The 20934-nt window shown below is 38.6% G+C and overlaps 2 protein-coding genes across 5 annotated transcripts; both read left to right on the top strand.

The window, feature by feature from the left end:
- The first annotated feature begins 5018 nt into the window (after nt 1-5018).
- On the top strand, nt 5019-8641 carry LOC127803762 (uncharacterized). Its single transcript, XM_052340228.1, has 3 exons — nt 5019-5490; nt 5571-5700; nt 8175-8641. Exons 1-3 carry the CDS (start codon nt 5113-5115, stop codon nt 8408-8410), a joined length of 744 nt encoding a protein of 247 aa, XP_052196188.1. The 5' UTR covers nt 5019-5112; the 3' UTR covers nt 8411-8641.
- A 1843-nt stretch (nt 8642-10484) lies between these two features.
- Nucleotides 10485-19763, top strand: LOC127803760 (mitogen-activated protein kinase kinase kinase 5). 4 transcript variants are annotated; one of them, XM_052340225.1, is made up of 12 exons: nt 10485-11221; nt 12140-12766; nt 12848-12935; nt 13317-13379; nt 13519-13682; nt 13868-13943; nt 17103-17162; nt 17244-17369; nt 17731-17940; nt 18040-18194; nt 18328-19333; nt 19511-19763. In XM_052340225.1, the coding sequence occupies exons 1-11, from the start codon at nt 10500-10502 to the stop codon at nt 18509-18511; spliced, it is 2475 nt and encodes an 824-aa protein (XP_052196185.1). In that variant the 5' UTR covers nt 10485-10499; the 3' UTR covers nt 18512-19333; nt 19511-19763. The 4 variants fall into 4 exon arrangements, with proteins under 4 accessions (XP_052196185.1, XP_052196186.1, XP_052196184.1 ...); XM_052340226.1 differs by having other exon boundaries at nt 19447-19763; XM_052340224.1 differs by having other exon boundaries at nt 19442-19763.
- Nucleotides 19764-20934: the final 1171 nt, after the last annotated feature.

Genomic DNA, 20934 nt, shown 5'->3' with positions numbered 1-20934 from the left:
TTATATTATATAATATATTTTTACTTTCTTGGGGGGGAGAATTTATGTATGAATATGATTTTGCGACTGACTGGCAACCTGTTATTCCCAGTCAGAAGAGAGGAGGGAGTTCTGGTGCTACTTTCGGGACACCCTGCCCCAAAACAGTGGACTTGATTGACCCAAATATTGCCTTTTACATTCATGTCGAAGTGACTAATCCTTAAGCTTCCCCCATTGAACTGTGAGGCGAAAACCCACACCCCCTCTTCCTCTCACCGGCTAACTCGCCCTCCCCGACCGGTGGTCGCCTTCCATTAATGCCCCCCTGCAAAAATAATCAATTTAGCAAAGAACTTCTTTATATATATATATATATATATGTAAAAGAAGAGTCCTTGTTAGTATTATTTTCAAGGAGGGAATAACTATAAGATACGAAAAGGAATATTTGCATGCGCCAAAAAGTTGCATGCCGTTGAACGCCCCGGCGGGGGGGAATTATTATTTAAGAATTTAAAATCGTCATTTGCTCTTTAAAAAGCCATGATTCTTACGGATAAGATTGCGAAATCAATTCGGTTACTTTTTCTAATTAAAAGCAAAAAACTTCCTCTTGCTTGGTTTGACTCTCTATCTCAACGAACTAAATTAAGTTTGAATGCTTCAAAGCTCGTTACTTTTTCAGTTTGTTTCAAACTTCAACCCTCCAATATATGTATATATATGTTTGTGTGTGTATGTATATATGTCAAACTGTCAAGCGTTGTTGGTTTAGTCTTCTATATTTATATAGATATATATGTATATAGAATATGTTTTCCAAGGAGAGATACGTAGTCATTAAGTATGATTGAACAGGAGCCATCATGTGACCCTACAACGTTGGCTTGTGGGCTTCGTCAATCGATCGACCCATCTCTCAGTTTTCGTCCCACCTTTTCATGCCAGCTACTTTCACAGTACATGTGATCCCAAGGTCCTGTCTTTCCTAATCCATTCCTAGCTAGCACAGTTAATTCTCTTCCTTTCTTAGAAACTTTCCTATTAATTAGGGGCATCCAATTACATAGCTAGCCTTTTTGTTTTTGTCCTCAAACCATGGAGAAAATATTCTTGTTAGCTAATTGCAGCATTATTACTGATGCGGCATCAACTGAAATTACTAGAATACCCTTACGCTCTGATAGTCTCACCTGCCACGCGGACCACCTGAGAGACCGACACGTGGCAAGTCAACACTCCGGAGTGGAGCCCGGGAAATCCGGGCCGAACCGCAAGACCCGTTCCAGCTTGACCGGGATTCTCGGGGGTCGTGCCCGCTCATCTCGGGTACCCCAAAACGGTTTCGCCTATAAAAGACAAGGACTCTCGCCAGGTATAGACAAGCTCTACAGCTCTCTCACTTACTACTACTTGCTTCACTCTACTGATTTGAGCGTCGGAGTCCACCCCGGGGGATCCAAGCCCCGGCCCTCCATTGTCTTGCAGGTCCTACACCCGAGGTCCGACATCCCCAAGTCCGAGGTTCCATTCCCGAGGTCCAGTCGCAGAGGTGGCACGTGGTGGTCGGTCCCAAAAACCATCATCAATTACATTAGTATATAGTATAATATGTAAAAACGTGACATTACAGTTGCATTTAACTTTTATTTCAAGAATGCTTGTAGTTGTTTTGATTGATGGAATTAGCCGTAATGGCTCTCACACGTGGAGGGAGCATCTCAGGTGATGCTATAGCTAGCTAGCTAGCTAGTGTGGAGAGAGTGAAAAATGGAGGCCCATGGGGGCAAAGAAGACGAAGAGAGAAGTCGGTGGCAAAAGGGAGAGAACAGTGTGGAAATAGCTGAAAAATAGTACTGCTGCTGCTGGTGTCTCAGAGGTACAATTACTCCTGACATACCTCCGGCCGGATATCCTCTCTCTCTCTCTCTCTCTCTCTCTCTCTCCACTCGCACCCCCTTTGTTATTAAGTAATTTGTGTTTTCAATTTTCGATCTTTATGCGTACGTAATTGAAGCTTTTGAGGTTTAATTATTGAAGCGGGCTAATGAAGTAAAGGAGATTTGAAAAGAGGGTGAATTAATTAATATTAGTAATGATGATGAGGAAGCAGAAGCAAGTGTTGTGGGCTTTGTTAGTAATAGTGATCGGATGAAATATTGTGTCCCTAAGGCATGCAATAAATTGGGGGCATATTCAATAGTCACCCACCAGGAAAAGAAACTCGAAACAGTGGCACTTGCATTGGGGAATTTAATGAAAAGTGACAACACAATCGGCCAATTTATGTCTCTCTGCCATCTCCCAAGAATTACTGTTTCATTTCCCCATCTTTGGTTCCACCTATATGGACCGTAGCTTGCTTCTTCTCCCATCCCAACAACTACTTCTTGTAAGAAAAAAAAAAAAAATCTCTCAATACCATACCATGCCATGCCATGCATTTCGTGTGTATTCAACACGTTTCTTTTCTCATTTTTCTTTTCCTCTTATATTCAAAGGAAAGAGAAAGAAAAAATAATATACATCAACTAATTAGTCTAAAGTCTGAGATTAAGCAATTAACGAATCAGAGCTAAAAGCTAGCCACTAAGTTCACATCCAAATATTAAGAAACATCAAAATCATGAGCCAGCACATCCAGCTTAATTAATTTAGAGGAGTGTCCAAAAAAGTAACGTCGTATCTATGAACAGGTCTATTTTTGAACAAGATTAGCCGAAGCCCAAAGTCATATATAGCTGTGCGTTGAACACGTCATTCTTGTAATTAAAATGACTCAGCTTAATTATAGTTTTTTTTTTTTTCTCATATATGGACGGGAATGAAGAAAGTACAGAAGAAGGCAGCAAATCAACCACTTTTGTCTTGACGCAGAGATCACTATTCCAGAATAATGTAAAGTTGGTGTCATCTTCTTATACTTTATGCCAATTCCATTTGGCTAATTGACTTTACATGGCATGGGGACTGGGGGTGGTGGGGAAGATCATCACGTGCATGGATTTGACATCGAACTCCCAACAACAAATATACATATTTCTAATGACTTTACAAACGTATAGAATAGAATTGATTGAATACTATGCATGATCATCATGACAATGAATATTCTGATACCATCATCATTCAATCTGCATCCTTCTCCCCTTCTTCTGTGATTAATGACTTCATTAATTCATGACACCAGGACCTTTTTTTGCCTCTATATATCCTCCCCACCCTGGCCTCTCTCTTCACACTTTTTCATGGCTATATTATAGCTTTTGCTTGGCTTTCTTGACCACTAAAGGTCAAACCTGTCCAACTTATTTGAGACACAGAATAAGTCTTCATTCCCATACACAACTACCAAGAACACCCCCCTCCCTCTGTGTTGTTACCTGTTGGAATTATAATGTACGTATAATTATCTGTATTATACTAAATATTATAAAGATAAAATATTTAATTAATTATAGAAATTGGATCTTTAGTTCTTGTTGGATCTAATATTTATTTATTTATTTTTATTTGTACGGTATATCCTATGGAGAGGCCTCTATATTTAATTTAATTACATGAGAGAAAGCTTAACTGAGATAAGATTTAATTTTAATTTTTTTTATCTCATTTAAAGATATATAATATTACCTTATCAGATTAAACAAAGAACTTATCCCATAAAATCTCTTGAATCAGATTTCACTCATCATTATCAAATATTATTTTTATGATAAATAATTGATTTATACATATTTTTATAATTGCATATGAGCTATTTTATAAAGTTCCTGTGCATCGTATGATATTAATTAATTCCCCCGAATAATGCACGAGTGCTATAATCATTGGATGCTCTCACTTTCAGTGCCCTTTGATACTTTTGACGTTAAAAAGCTTTCCTTTTCCTTTTTATGTTACTTACGCACTTCATATTTAAGCGCTTTTTTTTTTTTTTTTCCCATAGAAAAATCCCTCTATAATTTCTGTATTCCCTAATGCTGGGCATGGATGGAATGACAATGATAAAAAAAATAATATAAAAATTATTTATTTATTTGAAGAAGTAGTGAACGTGGATGTACACTTTTTTTTTTAATTTTTTTTTTTATGGTTTATTTGGCTTTCAGATGAGGTGGGTTAGATGAGATAAGTTAAAAAGGTGAGTTTGATTACATATAAATGTTTGGTTTGGTAAATACTGTTAAGTGAAGTGAAGTTATAAAATAGTAAAATAAGAAATAATGTATTATTTAGTAAAAGATAAAAAAATTCATTTAATACAAAATTTTTATGTCATGAGAGACAATTGGACGCAGCCTCACCAAAATGATAAGGTCCCATTAATTTCCAAGCCAACTGGGGTGGTGGAAATGCAAACATATCTTAAAGTGGGCTACAACTCAAGCCCACTTTTTATATATATAATATAATAAAATTAAATTTGTCATTAACTTAACATATATAATTTATGATGGCGATAATAGATACTCGAACCCTAGATCCAAGGTTGAAAATAAAGGGGACATTGTCAAGTTAAGGGCTACAACTAAAAGACAAATAACTAGAAACCTGAAACTAGAACCTCGTCGCCGATGGATGATGGCATTGGGGCAAATTGTCAGAAGAGACATGCTCTTCAAAACCACCAAGATGGAGCAAAATCAGAATCTTTGAATAGCTTCGGGGTGTCGCTGGGTCTTCACGTACTTGTCACGATCTTGCAGGTGTTTTGGCAGAAAAACTTGAAACATGATATAGAATATTATAGCCTTGTCGAAAAATATAATCATGAATATGGATGGTTGAAGAGTTATAATTTATGTCACCAAATTCACCTAATAAGAACAAGGTCTGTGATTGTTGAGGCACAAACAATGCCAATGGAAGAAGTTGGGCCTTGAGACTATTAGAAAGGGTTCGTTACAGGATGGGCCGGTATTTGGTCGTAGGCCCATGGGCTAGCCTAAGCAAACCACTTTAAAAGACTCTCTACATTAGTGTTAGTGGCCAAGTAATAAATAATGGGCCAATGGGCTCTAATCCCGTTTTCACTTCCAAGTCCGAAATGCGGTCCTAAAATGCCCCCCCCAAAGCCGAAACCCTACTATCGGACGGCTCGCCGGTGGCTAAGTTGAGTTGGAAAAAATGTCGAATTGGTGGCGCGCCACCGCGGGCGGCCTGAAGATGGCGGCGTCGCAGGCGAGTTTCAGGTCGTCATCATACCACACGATTCAAGGCATCCCTAGAGAATTCACCGGCTGTAGGGTTTCAACCAGGGACAGAGCCCAGGGTCGAATCCCCGCAGTCGTCTTCACTCAGGACTACCTCCAACCAAACCCTAGTCCCGGCGCCACCAGGCCGGTATCCAGAAAGCACCTGCTCACCACTGAGAAGAAGCAGATTCAGGCCATCCTCAAGTCGGTGCAACTCCCATTCTTCTACTCCACCACCTTCCCGCTCCAAATCCGCGCCGGCCCCGGCTCGTCTACTCTTCTCGATTCCGGCACCGTTCTCCCGATCAAGGTCAGTACTTCATTGTGTTCTTCCGTGTGTTGTTAAATGCATACTTGGATTTTGTTTCTTCTGTATGGTTGGCCGTGTAGGTTCACAGAGACCAGGTGACTGGAAGGATTTTGAATTTGGTTTTTGTTTGGGCCGACGACGGAACGGAATTGAAGGTTGATGTTCCTGTTGTTTTCAAAGGAGAAGACATTTCTCCTGGTCTGAAGAAAGGTTGGTTCTCTTCTTCTAACTCTCTTCTTGTCTGCGTGCTTTATAGTTTTTATCAAGTAATTGTAGTGACTCAAGCAGTGCAAATGGTCCTGCCCTCTTTTTCCCTTACGCAGTTACACCCATTATTGAAGTCTCGATATGAGTTACCGTTATAAACCCGAGCTTATGCTTGCAACTCCTGAAGACAGTTTGAGGTTAGGAAGCTGAGAGAACTAGTTCCATTAATAATTCTTAATACCATGTTTTATGAGTCTAACTCTCAACTCTGAGGACAGTGTTAAATGGAATGCCTAGTGAGGATTATTCTTCCCAACAAAGTATGGTTTAGAGTTGGACATTTTACAGAAAACTGTTCATGATAAAAAAATGTGTTGATAATTGCAATGCACTTTTCATGCTAAATTGGTTCCTTCTCAAAGTCCTCTTGAAGAACTCAGCAAATGCGGATTTATAATTTTCTCCAGCCTTTGATGTTACATCAAGATTGGATTGCTGACTTGGGCGTGTTACTGTCTTTGATAATTACTGTTTATTTCATGTTGATCTCTAGATGATTGTGTTCGATATTTGTTCCTTCTATCTTTGCTAGAGTTGCTTCATCAGGACATGTTTTGTGCCTTGAAACTGCGAATTCACTTTTGTGCTCATATAAGTGCATGAGTTTTACTCATTGATAATTCTTGTTACTTGCCTCTAATTGTGGACTTTGATTGGAGCTACTTAAGGGAAATTTTGGTTATTTTACTTGACCCCATCGATCTCATTTCCTGAATCTTCCACTACTGGCACAACCTCCTAATAGGACTATGGGCCCCACTAGGGTGTAGTAAGCCTCGAACATTCACATATGTGATCAATGTCATCTATGTGCAATAACTAACCAAATAAACATCTCATTTGAACAAAATCAATTGACTAATCTGAATTCATATACTGAATTGTCATGTGCCTATGGTTATCCTCACTTGAATAAGTTGGTAGGCAACAAGCAGTTGTAATATTTGAAATTTGGGCAGCCATTTGGTGCCTTTTCCCGGAGCAGAGGATCAGTATAAAGCTAACTGATCCCGTCCCCTTTGGGCTTCTTTGAATACATTGATCACTCATCTCCCGCCCAAATTCTTTCTTCCTCTCTCTCCCTCTCGATCTCTCCCCCTCGTATCCTCTGTTCTCTCTCCCTTTTCCTTCTCAACCCCTCTCCATTCTCCCCAATTCAGAGGAGAATTCCCCTTTGTCAGATCCAAGTCTGACATGAATAAACATGATATCATTCGAATATCAATGTCATAGTATTATAGTGCTAAATCTAAATTAGAATATCTATATAAAGACTGATCAATTAACGAATCAATAACTACAAATATCAAATAGTTAGTGTATCTCCTTTGTCGTTGCACTATTCTATTGTTAGTGCAGTAAATGTCGTATCCAAGAACCTATCCAAGTCATTATATCATCCCACTAGTAATAGCAGAGAGAGAGAAAGGGGGGGTGGGGGGTTGGGAATATGCAAGAGAGGAAAAGGGGGCATTCAGTTGAAGCAAGGGATTTATGTAGTTCCCCTTTCCTAATCCTAACGGGTTTCCGCAAGTGTGGTGGCCACGTTGGGCTAGCCCCTTCTCTTTTAAAACTTTTAAGGCCCTAAACCATGGGCCTTAAAAGTTTGATGACTGGGGATATGCTGCGTTGTTTTTTGCTGACAAGAATTGAAAGCAGGGCATGTTTCCTTACCAATCAGAAATTATTATGTAGCATGTTTCCATGTTTTTAGTAGTATTCTCTGGTGTTGTTTTTTGCTGACAAGCAGCTAAAGCAGAACATGCTTCCTCACCACTCTGAAAATATGGAACATGTTTCTGTGTTCTTAGTAGTATGAACTTTCACTTCGCTTTCACATGTTTTCATATTTGGAACTTGTGTTTCCTGTTCTATTCTGGTCAATATTTCAACAGCTTTGAAACATTGAATGCTAGCATTTTCTCAAGCATGTTTTTCTTTTAATGTTTGCAACAACTTTTAAAAAACAAAAGCATAAGACAATCCGTGGTCAATGTACTCCAGCGGAAGCATGCCGTGATTACTTGTTTGTGGATTGTTTTGCAACGTAGAAAGATGTCTCTCTGCAAATTGGGTTCAGAAGTTTTGGCCGTGTAGTCTGAAATTTATAGAAACAGGCCTGGAAAAAATGGGGGGAGGAAGTGCAGTTTTCATTTGGATTTTGTTATTCTGTTATCTGTATTATTATATGAAGGGGAACACCCATTTGGTGGCTCCCTCAAATAAAGCTCTTTCAAGTTTTTTACTCGACAAATGCCCAAGAAAAATTTTTAAATTTCAATTTAATTGTATTTCATATTCAATAACAGGAAGAACAAAAAGGAGGAATCTTTATCCCTAAAGCACGTGCTTGTAATATATCATGGCATCACTCTTCATTTGTGTCTATACTGACTACTCTTTTCAATGCGAACCAGGAGGTCGATTGAATAGGATAAGGACCGCTCTGAAATACCTTTGCCCAGCTGAAACCATTCCCCCTAAAATTGAGGTTGACATAAGCAATCTAGACATTGGGGACAAGGTGTTCATGCATAATGTCAAGGTTCATCCATCCCTGAAGCTTCTGAGTAAAGACGAGAGCATCCCAATTTGCAAGGTTGTGGCTACCAACTTGGACAATCCTGAATCTCTGCCCCACAGCCAGAGTTGAGAGGAAAATTCTGTTCTCTTTGGGGTTAGATCTAGGAGGGGTTAGTTGCAAGGCTTGAGAAAATATCCTCAGCTATCATGGTGCCTAGCAAAGAGGACTGATTGACGATATTGTCACTTAATTGTGCACGAGAAGAGTTTGATTTTTGATCATATTGCGAGCAAGATCAGTTATGAGATGGTGGTTCTTGCAATTGGAAGTATCTTATATGGACATCTTTTTAATTTGTGATTTTTGCTGTTATATTTGGAGAAGGGCGCCGCACCAGCCCTTGCCCGTGGTCGCTTTCTTCCCCCCCCCCCCCCCCCCCCGCTTCCCCTTCCGACCTTCACCTGACGTGCTCAATTTGATCCAAAATGCCAGGTAAATAACTTCGGTTTTATACACAATTTTACAGATGAGTCAGGCCATTAAACATAATTAGCATGACTCATTTGGTATTACTGTGTTCAATTATACGAAGATTGTGAATGCACAAGAGAGAGTGGATTTGATGAATTTAAAAATTATAGAATACTTTCTCACCACGAGTGATAGAAATGGTCCACGAGATTAAAAATTATAGAATATTGTCTTAGAATGAAGAAAAGAAATTGGAAGAATGTGTCCACCTGTGGGGGTTGGGTGGGGGGCGCTGTGGAGCCTACCGAGTTATTTGACAGATTGACTAAGAATGAAGTTTTTTTTCTTTGAACTTCTACCCTCTTTTTTTTTTTTTTTGCCTTTGAACTCGTAGCTTTTTGTCATGTGGCTGCATCCATCCACAGGTGGACCATAATAAAAAAATCAAGAAGAAGAGAAAAAAAAAAAGAGAGAAGAAAAGGAAATTCTATTCTGAGAGTAGGTGCGGTGGGGAAGGAGCGCCACGTTTCGCTAATTGCCAAGAAGCTGAGGTGTCAATTGGTTTCCTGGCGTCAGCATTTTAGGGGTTGACCATTGACTGAAGTAGCTTGCCTGCCTGCCTGCCTTGTGGACTCAGTCCTCGATCGTCGATCAGGATCCAATCCAATCCAATCCAATCCAATTGAAACCTTTCTTGGCTGATAATGAAATTGTATTATATAAAATTATTATTATTATTATATTCAATGAGTGGAATCTTGATTGATTTATAGAAGAAGAAAGAATGATAAAAGAAACAAAGATGCATGCATAGGTGCTTCCGTACGTACAACGTGGAACTCTGGAAGTGCCTGCCAACGGCGTTGGCTGGGTCCAAACTCCAAACTCCAATCCGATGCTTCCTTCCTTCCTTCTTTCAGTCATTACACGATTTATTTACAACCGGCTTAATTAACCTTGCGTAAACATATATATATAATATATATAGATATAGATATATTTTGTTTTCAGGATTACTCGGATCTCTCTGTCATTGGATAGCCTCCAACTTGTTTCAATTGTTTGAATGATTCTTACCACTCCCTTTTTTCTTACATTACACCTGAAACCCTACCCTGTTCCCAACACTACTTATTTTAATCGTTTTATTAAAGCCTATTGTGATTGATTATAACATTGTAGCTTCTTAATTTCATTTTTAAGTAATTTGACAAATGATAATTATTTCTTCTGCTTTAGCAGTCAATTCAATTCAATTGTTTTGAGGGGTCAACATTATTAATGCTTTATGAAAGTTTAGTGAAAAAAAAAAAACACTTAAAATTTCGGTTATTATTTTTATAAATCTGTTTATATAAAAATAAGTCAATATTTGTATCACATTTAAATATCATTTAATTAGGCTACTTAGTTTCGCTTATTCAAATACAGATGATTGATCCATGATGTATGAGGAAAATGAAGTTGAGGAACAAATATTCAAAAAAAAAAAAAAAAAAAAGGTGTGTTTTATTGTAGGTTTTATGTTTGTGTTTTACTAAACGTAGAATTATAATCAGAATTTAGTTAGTAAAGAGTGGGTCGGAAAAAGAAAAATAAAAAGGAAAAGGAAGAAGAAGTGGATGTTGGGGCATGAGCGTTGACTTAGTTGTAATAATATCGATGATAAAGGGTGAAGGGCATTTTTTTAATTTATTAATTTTATGTATATGTAAATAATAATAATAATAATAATAATAATAATAATATGGGTTTCCCGTTTGGGGTGGAAAACAGTTGCTGTCGTCGTAAACAAAAGCGCGTTACAGCGAGCCAGAAAACCGATGAAGAAGAAGAAGAAGCAGCAGCAGGAGGAGACGAGAAGAGACTCTTTTTGAGAGATTTTTCTGAGATCTCCAAATTCTCGCCTCGCCTCGCCTCCTTCCCATTCCAATCCAATTCCCTATGTCTCCTCATCCCTTCCCTTTTACGGCGGCTCTGCGCCCCACCGCCACCGCCATTCCCGCCTAAGTACCGTTTTCCAATGCGTTGGTGGCAAACTCCTTTCACCTCCTCTTCGTCTTCGTCCCCGTCTTCGTCCAGGCAACATTCGGACGACGGTGGTCTCCACAAGTTCTTCTCCTTCACCGCCCGCCGATCCTCCCGCCCCCGACGCCTCACCCGCTCCAGGCAGTTCCGCCGCCTCGGCGACCGCGACGTCGTCGTCGGCGGCTTCCCTCCATCCTTTTGGCTTTCCCCTACCAGCCACGTGGATTCTCCTTCACGCTCCCCTTCGATTCCGCAGCCGCTGCCTTTGCCCGAGTTGGCCTTGCTGCTCCGCCGTGATGCCGCCGGTGCGGCCTCCGGCAATGTTCCGTTACCTTCGCCTAAAGAGTTCGTGGTCAAAAGTGGAGAGGAGAGAGGAAGGACCGACGGGTTGACCGGAGATCAGAACGGAAATGGCGGCACGCCCGGTTCAGGGTTGGGAAGGTAGAGTTATTGAAAATTATTCAAATTTAATGAATTTCATTGGATGTTGTGGTTTGGAGATGTTCATTAAATTCTACTTTTGTGAAATTGTCCTTGTATTCATGTATCTGGTAATTGCTCTGCCTTTATTAATTGTTAAGTGTCGGAATATTTATCCATCCAATTTGTACCTCAAATATTGGATTGTATGCTGACTTCGCATTTTAGGGCATCCATATGCCTCTTGAAATTATTTTGTTCCATGTAAAGAAGTTGCATTCATTTTCTAGTTTTAGAGATGCACGTGCACCTTTATGTACTTGCCTGCAATCATAATCATGTCTTTTTCTCTTCTTCTTTTTTTGTTTGGATTAAAATGCTGTATTTGGCATAGCACTTACTTGAACTTTGTTAATTGGTTTTCTCATTATTTTAGTCAATAATAATAATCCTTTAAAAGGTGAACTGATTCTGTGCTTTAATGTTCTAAATTGCTCCACTAGAATAATTAGACATTAGAATTCTTTGAAGTATATGCCAATTTAATCGGTCATTTTTCTTAAACTGATGGCATGCCACAACATTTTGATTAAAATTTCTATCTACCTGACTACCCTTCTGTTTGCATAGCAGTACCTATTTTGTTTTAGATTACTATACTGAATGCATGCATGCTTTTTTAGTACTCTTGAGAGAGATTGGCAAAGTTCCTTCCGCTTTGCAACTTGCTTATTTTTTATTTTAAAATTCTGAGTAATCATTATTTTAGTTTTATTTCCTTTGTTTTCTTATCTTATGTGGCTGTTCCTTTCTTCTTTCTCTTTCTAAATGTAATTGTATTTTGTGTAGATTGTTTTTAATACACAGCTAATTGGTTTAGCATGGTAATGCCTTGCACTTCTAATGTTATCTTTTTTTTTTTTTTTTTTCAACTTTTAGTACGTTTGCTTACCATGACTTATGGAAAAATAAGGAGCAAGCTGAAACTCCGAGATCCAGTAAGGCCCCTCAAGAATTAAATGGCATCAAAAGGTTTCGAGAGAAGTATAGCATCAATGTACCTCTTAGTTCTCCAACCAGTCCTTACTCAAGTCCTGCATTTAGCTGTCGAAGAAAATCTGGGGATGTCTTGACATCTCACCATACGGCCCCTCAAACATTTGAAATGTGGTCTGCACCAGAGATGGCTCCTTACGATACAAATCTAGGTCTAGGCTTTTCCTATCAGCTATCCCCCAAGAAAACTGCTTTTAGTGTTGGTAGTTCACCTCTACATAGCCCAAGACTAAGTCCTTCCCGCGGAACTAAAAGCCCTAATGGACCCTCATCCCCAACGGCTAAGAGGCCATCCATTGAGATCCCAGTGGCATGGCGTGACAGTAACCACAATACTCAGGGCAATGGCCACCCCTTGCCTCTTCCCCCCGGATTCAACATACCTGTTCATCCAACTTCCGCTCCTCAAGTTACAGCTAAACCAGATTTAATGCCAAAAAAATCTCAATGGCAGAAAGGAAAGCTTATTGGCCGTGGTACATTTGGAAGTGTATATGTTGCCACCAACAGGTATGTAACTGTTCCTGTATTTCTTCAGCAAGTTGTTTGTGCTGCACTAAAGAGTACTGGTATATTTTTCTTCCTCAACAGAGAAACTGGAGCTTTATGCGCTATGAAAGAAGTTGAATTACTTCCTGATGATCCAAAATCTGCAGAGAGTATAAAGCAATTAGAGCAGGTTTATCTTTCAGTGTCTACTCTATTTCTATTATCTTATGCATCTCTGCACTTTATGTTTAGCATGTCAAATATCTACCTTGATGAATGTGAATATGTTCTGGTGAACTTTTAACTGAGATCCCACACATCATGGTCTGTATAGTAATCAGTACAACAAAAAAATGTAAGAACGGAGAAGATGAAGATGAATTTAGTACCTGAATAGTTATTTTCTTTTCTTCTTCTTCTTCTTCTTTTGGTTTCATGCCATCAAGTACTTTTGCTGACTCTTAAATTATAGTATTTGCTGCCATTAGAATTGCATAAATGTGTCATGTTTCTTCTTCAGCTTCTAATGGGAATGAACAATTATTAAACTAAAGCCTTCTCAATATTGCAGGAAATTAAAGTTCTCAGCCACCTGAAGCATCCAAACATTGTTCAATATTATGGCAGTGAAATTGTGAGTATTTTTCCCCTTGTTCAATTTGGTAATGTCATGCAAGCATCTAAGCTTTTATATGTTGTGCTTGATATGTTCTATAATTACCTGCAGAAAAAAGATATGTTCTATAATTAAGTTTACTGAACTTGGCATGCAGATTGAAGATCGGTTTTACATATATTTGGAATATGTTCATCCTGGTTCAATCAACAAGTATGTCCGTGAACATTGTGGAGCAATTACAGAATCTGTTGTCCGCAACTTTACTCGCCATATTCTCTCTGGCTTGTCTTACTTGCATAACACTAAGACCATACATAGGTAACAATCAAAGTTGGCTAAAGAATCTTTGATCTCTTCGATGTGTTGCTCCAATTGGACAAATGCTATTTATCAAGAAAAACCTGTTGATTTTATGCTGCTTCTTATTTTTTTCTCTCTTTTATTTTTTAGGGTGCTTGGTGTATATGATGTGATGCCAACTTTGATTACGTTCTATTTTATAGGGATATTAAAGGTGCCAATTTGCTTGTTGATGCAAATGGGGTTGTGAAGCTTGCGGACTTTGGGATGGCTAAACATGTGAGTTGCAATGCCTTCTAAACTTCTAATAATTGCAAATATATATTTTTTAACATTATAAAATACACTTTCTTGGATGGTAGGGTGGTAGAAGCTACTTCTAGCATTGCTAGGATGGGCGAAGAGAATATTCCCTAGGAATAGACATACTCATGCCTGTGATTTTCTACAAGTTGCTTAATTACTCTGTGATGAGGGAAAATAAAGAAGAAGTTCCAAATGTTCAATCTACACTTTTTACGTGAAATGAAACTGTTGAAATGGAAATGAGACAAATCCCTTGATTAGTGGGGATTGGTTTCAATCTCTTGATTGTGGGGAAGGAGACAAATCCCTTGTTTAGTGGGGATTAGCTCCAATCCCTTGATTAGTGGCCTAAATCTTTGATTGATTGATTATAGTTTAGAATTAAAATAGCCTAATTTGTTCCTCCCTCTATGAGAAGAGAGGAGTCATGTTGTTTCATTTATGGTGAAAATAGAAATCAGGCTTCTCTTAGCTTATATGGTATCAAAGCATTTTGAAGCTGCCTATAGAATCCTAAGGTACCTAAAGCGAACACCTGGAAAATGATTACTCTTCAAAAAACGAGGACACTTGCGCATAGAGGCCTATACCGACACAAATTGGGCAAGCAGCATTACAGATAGAAGATCTACTTCGACTATTGCACCATCATGGGAGTTTATCTCGTCACTTGGAGGAGCAAAAAACAGAATGTAGTAGCCAGAAATGGTGCTGAAGTTGAATTCCGTTCAGTAGCCCACGGGATTTGCGAGGTTATGTGGATAAAAAGATTACTAGAGGACTTGAAGGTTTCTATTTCCTTACCGGCAAAGGTTTATTGTGACAACAAAGCTGCAATCTCCATTGCTCATAGTCCCGGTTCTCCATCACAGAATGAAACATATAGAGGTGGATAAGCATTTTATCAAGGAGAAACTTGATGATGGGGTAATTTGTATGCCTTACATTCCAACAATTGATCAAGTTGTTGATGTCTTCACTAAGGGATTACACAAGAAACAGTTTGAAAATCTAGTGAGCAACCTTGCCATGGAAGATATCTTCAAACCAACTTGAGGGGGAGTGTTGAAATGGAAAGGAGACAAATCCCTTGATTAGTGGGGATTGGCTCCAATCCCTTGATTGCGGGGAAGGAGACAAATCCCTTGTTTAGTGGGGATTGACTCCAATTTCTTGATTGTGTGGATTGGCTCCAATCCCTTGATTAGCGGCCTTAATATTTGGTTGATTGATTATAGTTTAGAATTAAAATTTCCTAATTTGTTGTATCCTCCCTCTATAAGAAGAGAGGAGTCATGTTGTTTCATTTATGGTGAAAATAGAAATCAGTCTTCTCTTAGCTTATAGAAACATTGAAGTTTTATTCTTAAAAGTTTGTTCTTTTTAGTGTCTAGCAAACACACTCACTTGAACACAGGCAGAACAAAGATTGTTGGCACATGGTTCCTGCAGGATAGAAACTTTGTTGTGCAATCATATCATGGTAAATATATCACTTATTGTTTGTTCTTTTATAATCTACCTTGCGCTACAACTTTTCTTTTCTTTCCTTATTTTCTTGTTCTCTTCAGTGGTTTATTATCACTTGTCATGCAACTAGTGTTTGTATAAGCATTTCTTGGTATTTTTACAGCAGTTGTACTGTAACAAGCTGCTCAAAGTTGTACTTTGTATTGGCAGCCTTGTTGGCGCCAAACTAAACCCCATGCTTTAGTATAAAAACCTAATCCACCTGAATGCAAAGGCATCAAAAAGCATTTTATTTTTTCCAGAAATTCTCTGTTTCTCTCTCTCCACTTTGCTTTCTCTCTCATCTACTTCTGTTTCCCTCTCCTTTTCCAAATCTTCCTCTCATTTCACCCTAAAGTCTGCCTGAATTCTCTCAATTAGTAGAGAATTGACCTTGTCAGATCTGAGGACCTGGCATCACTATTGGTTGATAACTTGATAGAGCCCCTATTTCATTTATCAGGATGTACCATGATCAAATATTTGAGTTAATTATTGGGGTTGTTTGTGTTGGAGATAGATAGTGACAGTGCCTGACCAGTTCCTAATTTTAACATGGGCCCATCCACCCTCTTCATTGCAATATGCATGCACAGAGTTATTTGGTTATATGAGTTTAATTCTTTTGCTTAGATAACTTGTGCAATCTTTTAGGACTCTGGATCATAATGCAACCATATATTCTTCATAGAAATTCACATAATGTGGTTCAAACTTCACTTAAATGTATACATATTTGATTTCATAAGCTTCATATTAATGTAGAAAGTGCATGTATGTCAACTGCTTTTTCCAAATTGCCTTGGATTACTATTATCTCTTGGGCATTCAACCTCAGTGGAATTAAATCTTAGGTATAAACTCAAGAAAATTTCTTGTTGAGACGTAGGCCATGCAAGATATCTTGGTTATAATCTTAGCTATAATCTCAAGAGAAACCTTTGATGAGACGTCGGCCATGCAGGATGCAGGGGTCATTACATTTAACACACATGACCATCTTTTAGTTCTAGATCTCTTATTTTTCTTTCTTATGTCTTGTTTTTCTTGAAGGTACAAGAATATTTAGATGATAACTCTGTGCAGTATTTGTGAAACTTTTACTTAAGATCTGTAAGTTTACTTTGTGAACAAACAACTTTGGGCACTTGCAAAGGATGGGTCACTAATTGAAGATCAACCATTTTATTCTCTACTTCAGGACTACTGATGCCATATCCATATAAAAAGAAAACAAATAACACAAATAATAAGTCCAAGTGCCATATGTGTGGGACGTTGATATTAGAGAAGGATGTTTTCTATTTATAGGTACAAAATTGTCTTTTCAATTCTTCCTCACTTGTATTTGTCTTCTCTTGGATGGAAGAGTTCTTGAACGAAAAATTCCACTTGCCTTGAATTGCCATTGTCTCATATGGAGTGGATGGCCACCACTAGCCTTAACTGTCTGAATATGTTTTAAAATCTCAGTAGACATTTTCTTGAAACACAGTGGTGGCCATCCACTTGTATCCACTTAATGGGCATATTATTGTTTTAGTTGGAGTTGGCATTCCTTCAGATACACTAGAGTGATCGCTTTGATGTTTCGGCATTAAAAATTTTCTGTTTGTTATTCAGCTTGCTGGACCAGCATCTACCCTTTCCTTAAAGGGTAGTCCTTACTGGATGGCTCCTGAGGTATATTCTTATTTCAACGTCATGATTTTGTGACTTGCCCATCTACTTTCCTTCCCTTTCTGACATTGTCTCTCCATGCAGCTCTTACAGTCTGTGATGCAGAAGGATGCTAGTCCTGATCTTGCCCTTGCTGTTGATATTTGGAGTTTAGGTTGTACTATTATTGAAATGCTCAATGGGAAACCTCCGTGGAGTGAGTATGAAGGGGTAAGTGCTTAATGGTATTTAAACGTTTTGTCGCTCATTGCACAAGTCAAGTGGAGCATTCAAACACGTTACTTTCATCATGAAAATTATTCTGACTGTTGCCTTACATCTCGTGTGTTTTCTTTGACTCACTTACGCTAGATGGCTCTTGTCAGCTATTGGATAGATCTCTGTGTTTTGTAATCATATGATCTGATATCCAATTTTTAGTTTTGGGCACTGAGTTCCAACTTACTTACATGCATTTTGAAGTTGATATGGCGAATGATAATTTTGCAAGTTCTGATTGATTACTGCATTTGATTTTTAACTCTCCCTGTAAGTTGAGAGCGTCTTACAATCTTCCTTTCTTCTGATGCAGGCTGCAGCCATGTTCAAGGTTTTGAGAGAGACCCCACCTATACCTGAAATGTTGTCAGCTGAGGGCAAGGATTTTTTACGACGTTGTTTCTGTAGAAATCCCGCACAGAGGCCGACAGCTAACAAGTTACTAGAACATCCATTTCTGAAGAACTCGCAACATCTGGATGTTCCAAGTTGCATTCAGTCACTTAATGGGATGAAATTGACGGTAAATTATGGTTTATGCCGTTATGGCGTCTTACTCTTACCAGTTTTTCTTTCAAAGGAATGACTTGCATATTTTTTATAACACGTCTGATATAAACAGGATAAAGCAGAGTCCCTGAAAGAGCGTTCTTTTCGAACACTTGAGCATCTGGTTGTATCTCCGCGTTCACTGAAACTTGAACATTCAGGTCTCAGATTTGAGCCCTTGCTGATGTCCCCGGATGCACAGAACGGTGGCAGGAAACAAGCCAACAAGTAAGATTTACTTTTTGCATGAACAAATCTCACTGTTGACCATGCACTGAACTTGCATTCTCAATATTTGCCAATTCTTTGACCCTTTGCATGACTGCCGGCCCCAGCTTCATCCATGCTTCTTTTTCTCCAGTGAGACTGGCCAACGATCTTTCCGCAAAGCTTCAGAGCTAATAATGATCACCCGGCGCCATTCTCCTCGTTCTACTCTCGAGGCCCTTCCTAGTTTATCTCCTCCCCGCTCGGGCGAAAGCCCGCATCATCCCAGCCCTTGTGCGAATATGCCCTGCAGTCCAGGTCGGGCATATAGAAGGTGAAGAAAAAGAACTAAATTAAAGATGGGTTAGTATCACCAGTGCGGTGGTTCTGCATTGAGAGGGGTAGGTTATTTCGGTCACATCTTTGAGTGTTGACATCTAACGGAAGTAGAAGGCATACTATATATCTGTGTCCTGGAACATTTCCTTGGAGCGGGGATCTCTGTAGGAGCAGGTTTTGTACACTATATTTCCTGCGTAGAGTTCCAGCCATTATTGCTATTGGCTATTGCAAAGTTTGATGTAACATGCAATTGCAATAACAAAGCTCTTCCTGCGGCATGCTTGTGCGATTCAAGTTCCTTTCAAATTACTTTGTGTAGATAATCAGAATATTCAGAGTTCTTAACGGAGTAGCCTATCTGTTACAGTTATTTTGAGATCTCCGGTTTTCAACAGGGGCAATGGAGTCTTTTCAGTGCTTCAGACAACACCATTGGACCCTTTCTCTCGTTGGACTTAATAGCATTATTATCCTTGAAATCATAATAATAATAATAACAATAAATTACTAAAGAAAGAAGAAAGAATAAAGAATAAAGAGAGTAACAATTAACAAATTAAATAACGGAAAGTGGAATGGCCGTTCTGACGCTGTCGTCTTCCTGAGCCCAAAGTTTCACGTGTCTCCCTCTCTGTCCCCCATTATCATTCTTCTTCCTCCGTCCACTTAATTTCTGCCCCACCAAGCACACACGCAGAGAGAGAGAGAGAGAGAGAGAGAGAGATGGAGCCGCCTCCTGCGCAAGCCATAGACACTTCCAGTCGGAGTAGTGTTTACCAGACGCAGGAAGATCCCCAGGACAAAATCGTCGACCAATGGTAATTTACTAATTAATCAGCTCCTTCCGCTCTCCTGTGAATTCATATATATCTGTCTTGATCATTTATTCTTTCTCGCTCGCTTTCACAATCAACTAATTTAAACAGTTCAGGTTTTTCGTGAGAATTTTCGTTAACGTCTCAAGTGCTTCGGTGATGGGTGGTGTTGTGTTGCAGTTGCTCTTGCTGCTTTGTCTGCACGGACAGCTGTTTTGAGTATTTGTGTTGCTACTAGCAGGACACTGATCAATCTCCTGTTGTTATTAGAGAATCAGTAGTATTAATTTCTGAGTCATATTGGCTCAGAAACTAGCCAGTAGGAGTTTGGACTATGCGATGAGCTGCTTTGAACTCTCAAATTCATTTTAAATGGGACCAACTATTATATGAAATTATGAATAATCTACTGCTCTTCTTCATAAACTTTCTATTGCTTTCTTCTTCTTTTTTCTTTTTACAAGAATAAATAAATAAATTCAGAGACTGAATTTCATGGTACTGGTTGTGATGACCCTATTGGGGCTTGTCTTTAACAGAATCAATTGACGACTCGCTGCGAGTCCTATAATCTCATTCTATTTGGGTTTTTCTCCTATTGAATTCTGTACTGGGTCAGCTTGGATACAGGCAACTATTAATCGCCAAACAAGTATTTGTAATCCTGGAGATTTTGATTTTGGTATGTGAAGCTTGTTTACCAGTTGGAGAGTCGATACCAGATGATTAACACATGCATCATCATGCATATTTGACTGCTAGAAGGGGAAGTAGGCAATTTTATTCTTAGTTTGCTAAAAAATTGTTTTCTCCAGAGAACAATTTTACTATTATTATTAAAGCTTATCCTCATATATTCGACTATCAGAAGGGAGATTGGGTTTATTCAACCCTTGTGATTAATTAAGGGAGGGGCCAAAGTGCAGAGTCTTTAGTCTAGGAGGACTGGCCAAGTCACTTATGATTTATATATAATTGGGTTTTAAATTGTGATATAAGAAAAATATGATTAATGATGACATGTCTCCAACTCTTCGCAATCACACGTGGAGTTGCCTCATTCCTGGATAAAGATCAAGAATCAAATAGTTGGATTCCAATAAGTTGGAATTCACACTAATAGGTCTTAGATTCAATTTCTTACTTTGAAATAAAACGTCCATGTGCGATTTATTTCTTCAGTCGAAATCGAAGGTACTAGCAGCGGGAGACTGTGCCAGAGCAGTAATCCCAAGAATCAAGACAACTGTGGCCCCTTTTTGATTGATTAATTGGTGAAACAATCTTTGAAAAATTATGTTTTCGAAGATAGATGTTCTAGAGTTAAGAAGGTCAATTACAGGGAAATGTTCTCGAACCAAATTTGTTTTTTTTTTTTTTCTATTAACCATGCTATTTTGCTACTTGTACAGTTACAAACTTGTGCATCTTGATCAATGTTCTGGTGTGGACAAATATTAGTTAAATGGATATATCGTGTAATATTTTTTGTTAATTAAATAAAATTTTAAATAATAACAACATTAAAAGAAAAAAAATAGAATTGGAGATAGCTTGATTGTAAATTGGTGCACATTGACACGCTCTCCTAATAGTAGAAGCGC

Source organism: Diospyros lotus, chromosome 6, assembly GCF_014633365.1.
Source record: "Diospyros lotus cultivar Yz01 chromosome 6, ASM1463336v1, whole genome shotgun sequence".
NCBI classification, from domain to species: domain Eukaryota; kingdom Viridiplantae; phylum Streptophyta; class Magnoliopsida; order Ericales; family Ebenaceae; genus Diospyros; species Diospyros lotus.
Note: the sequence above shows the minus strand (reverse complement) of the source record. Positions and strands in the feature narration are given on the sequence as shown.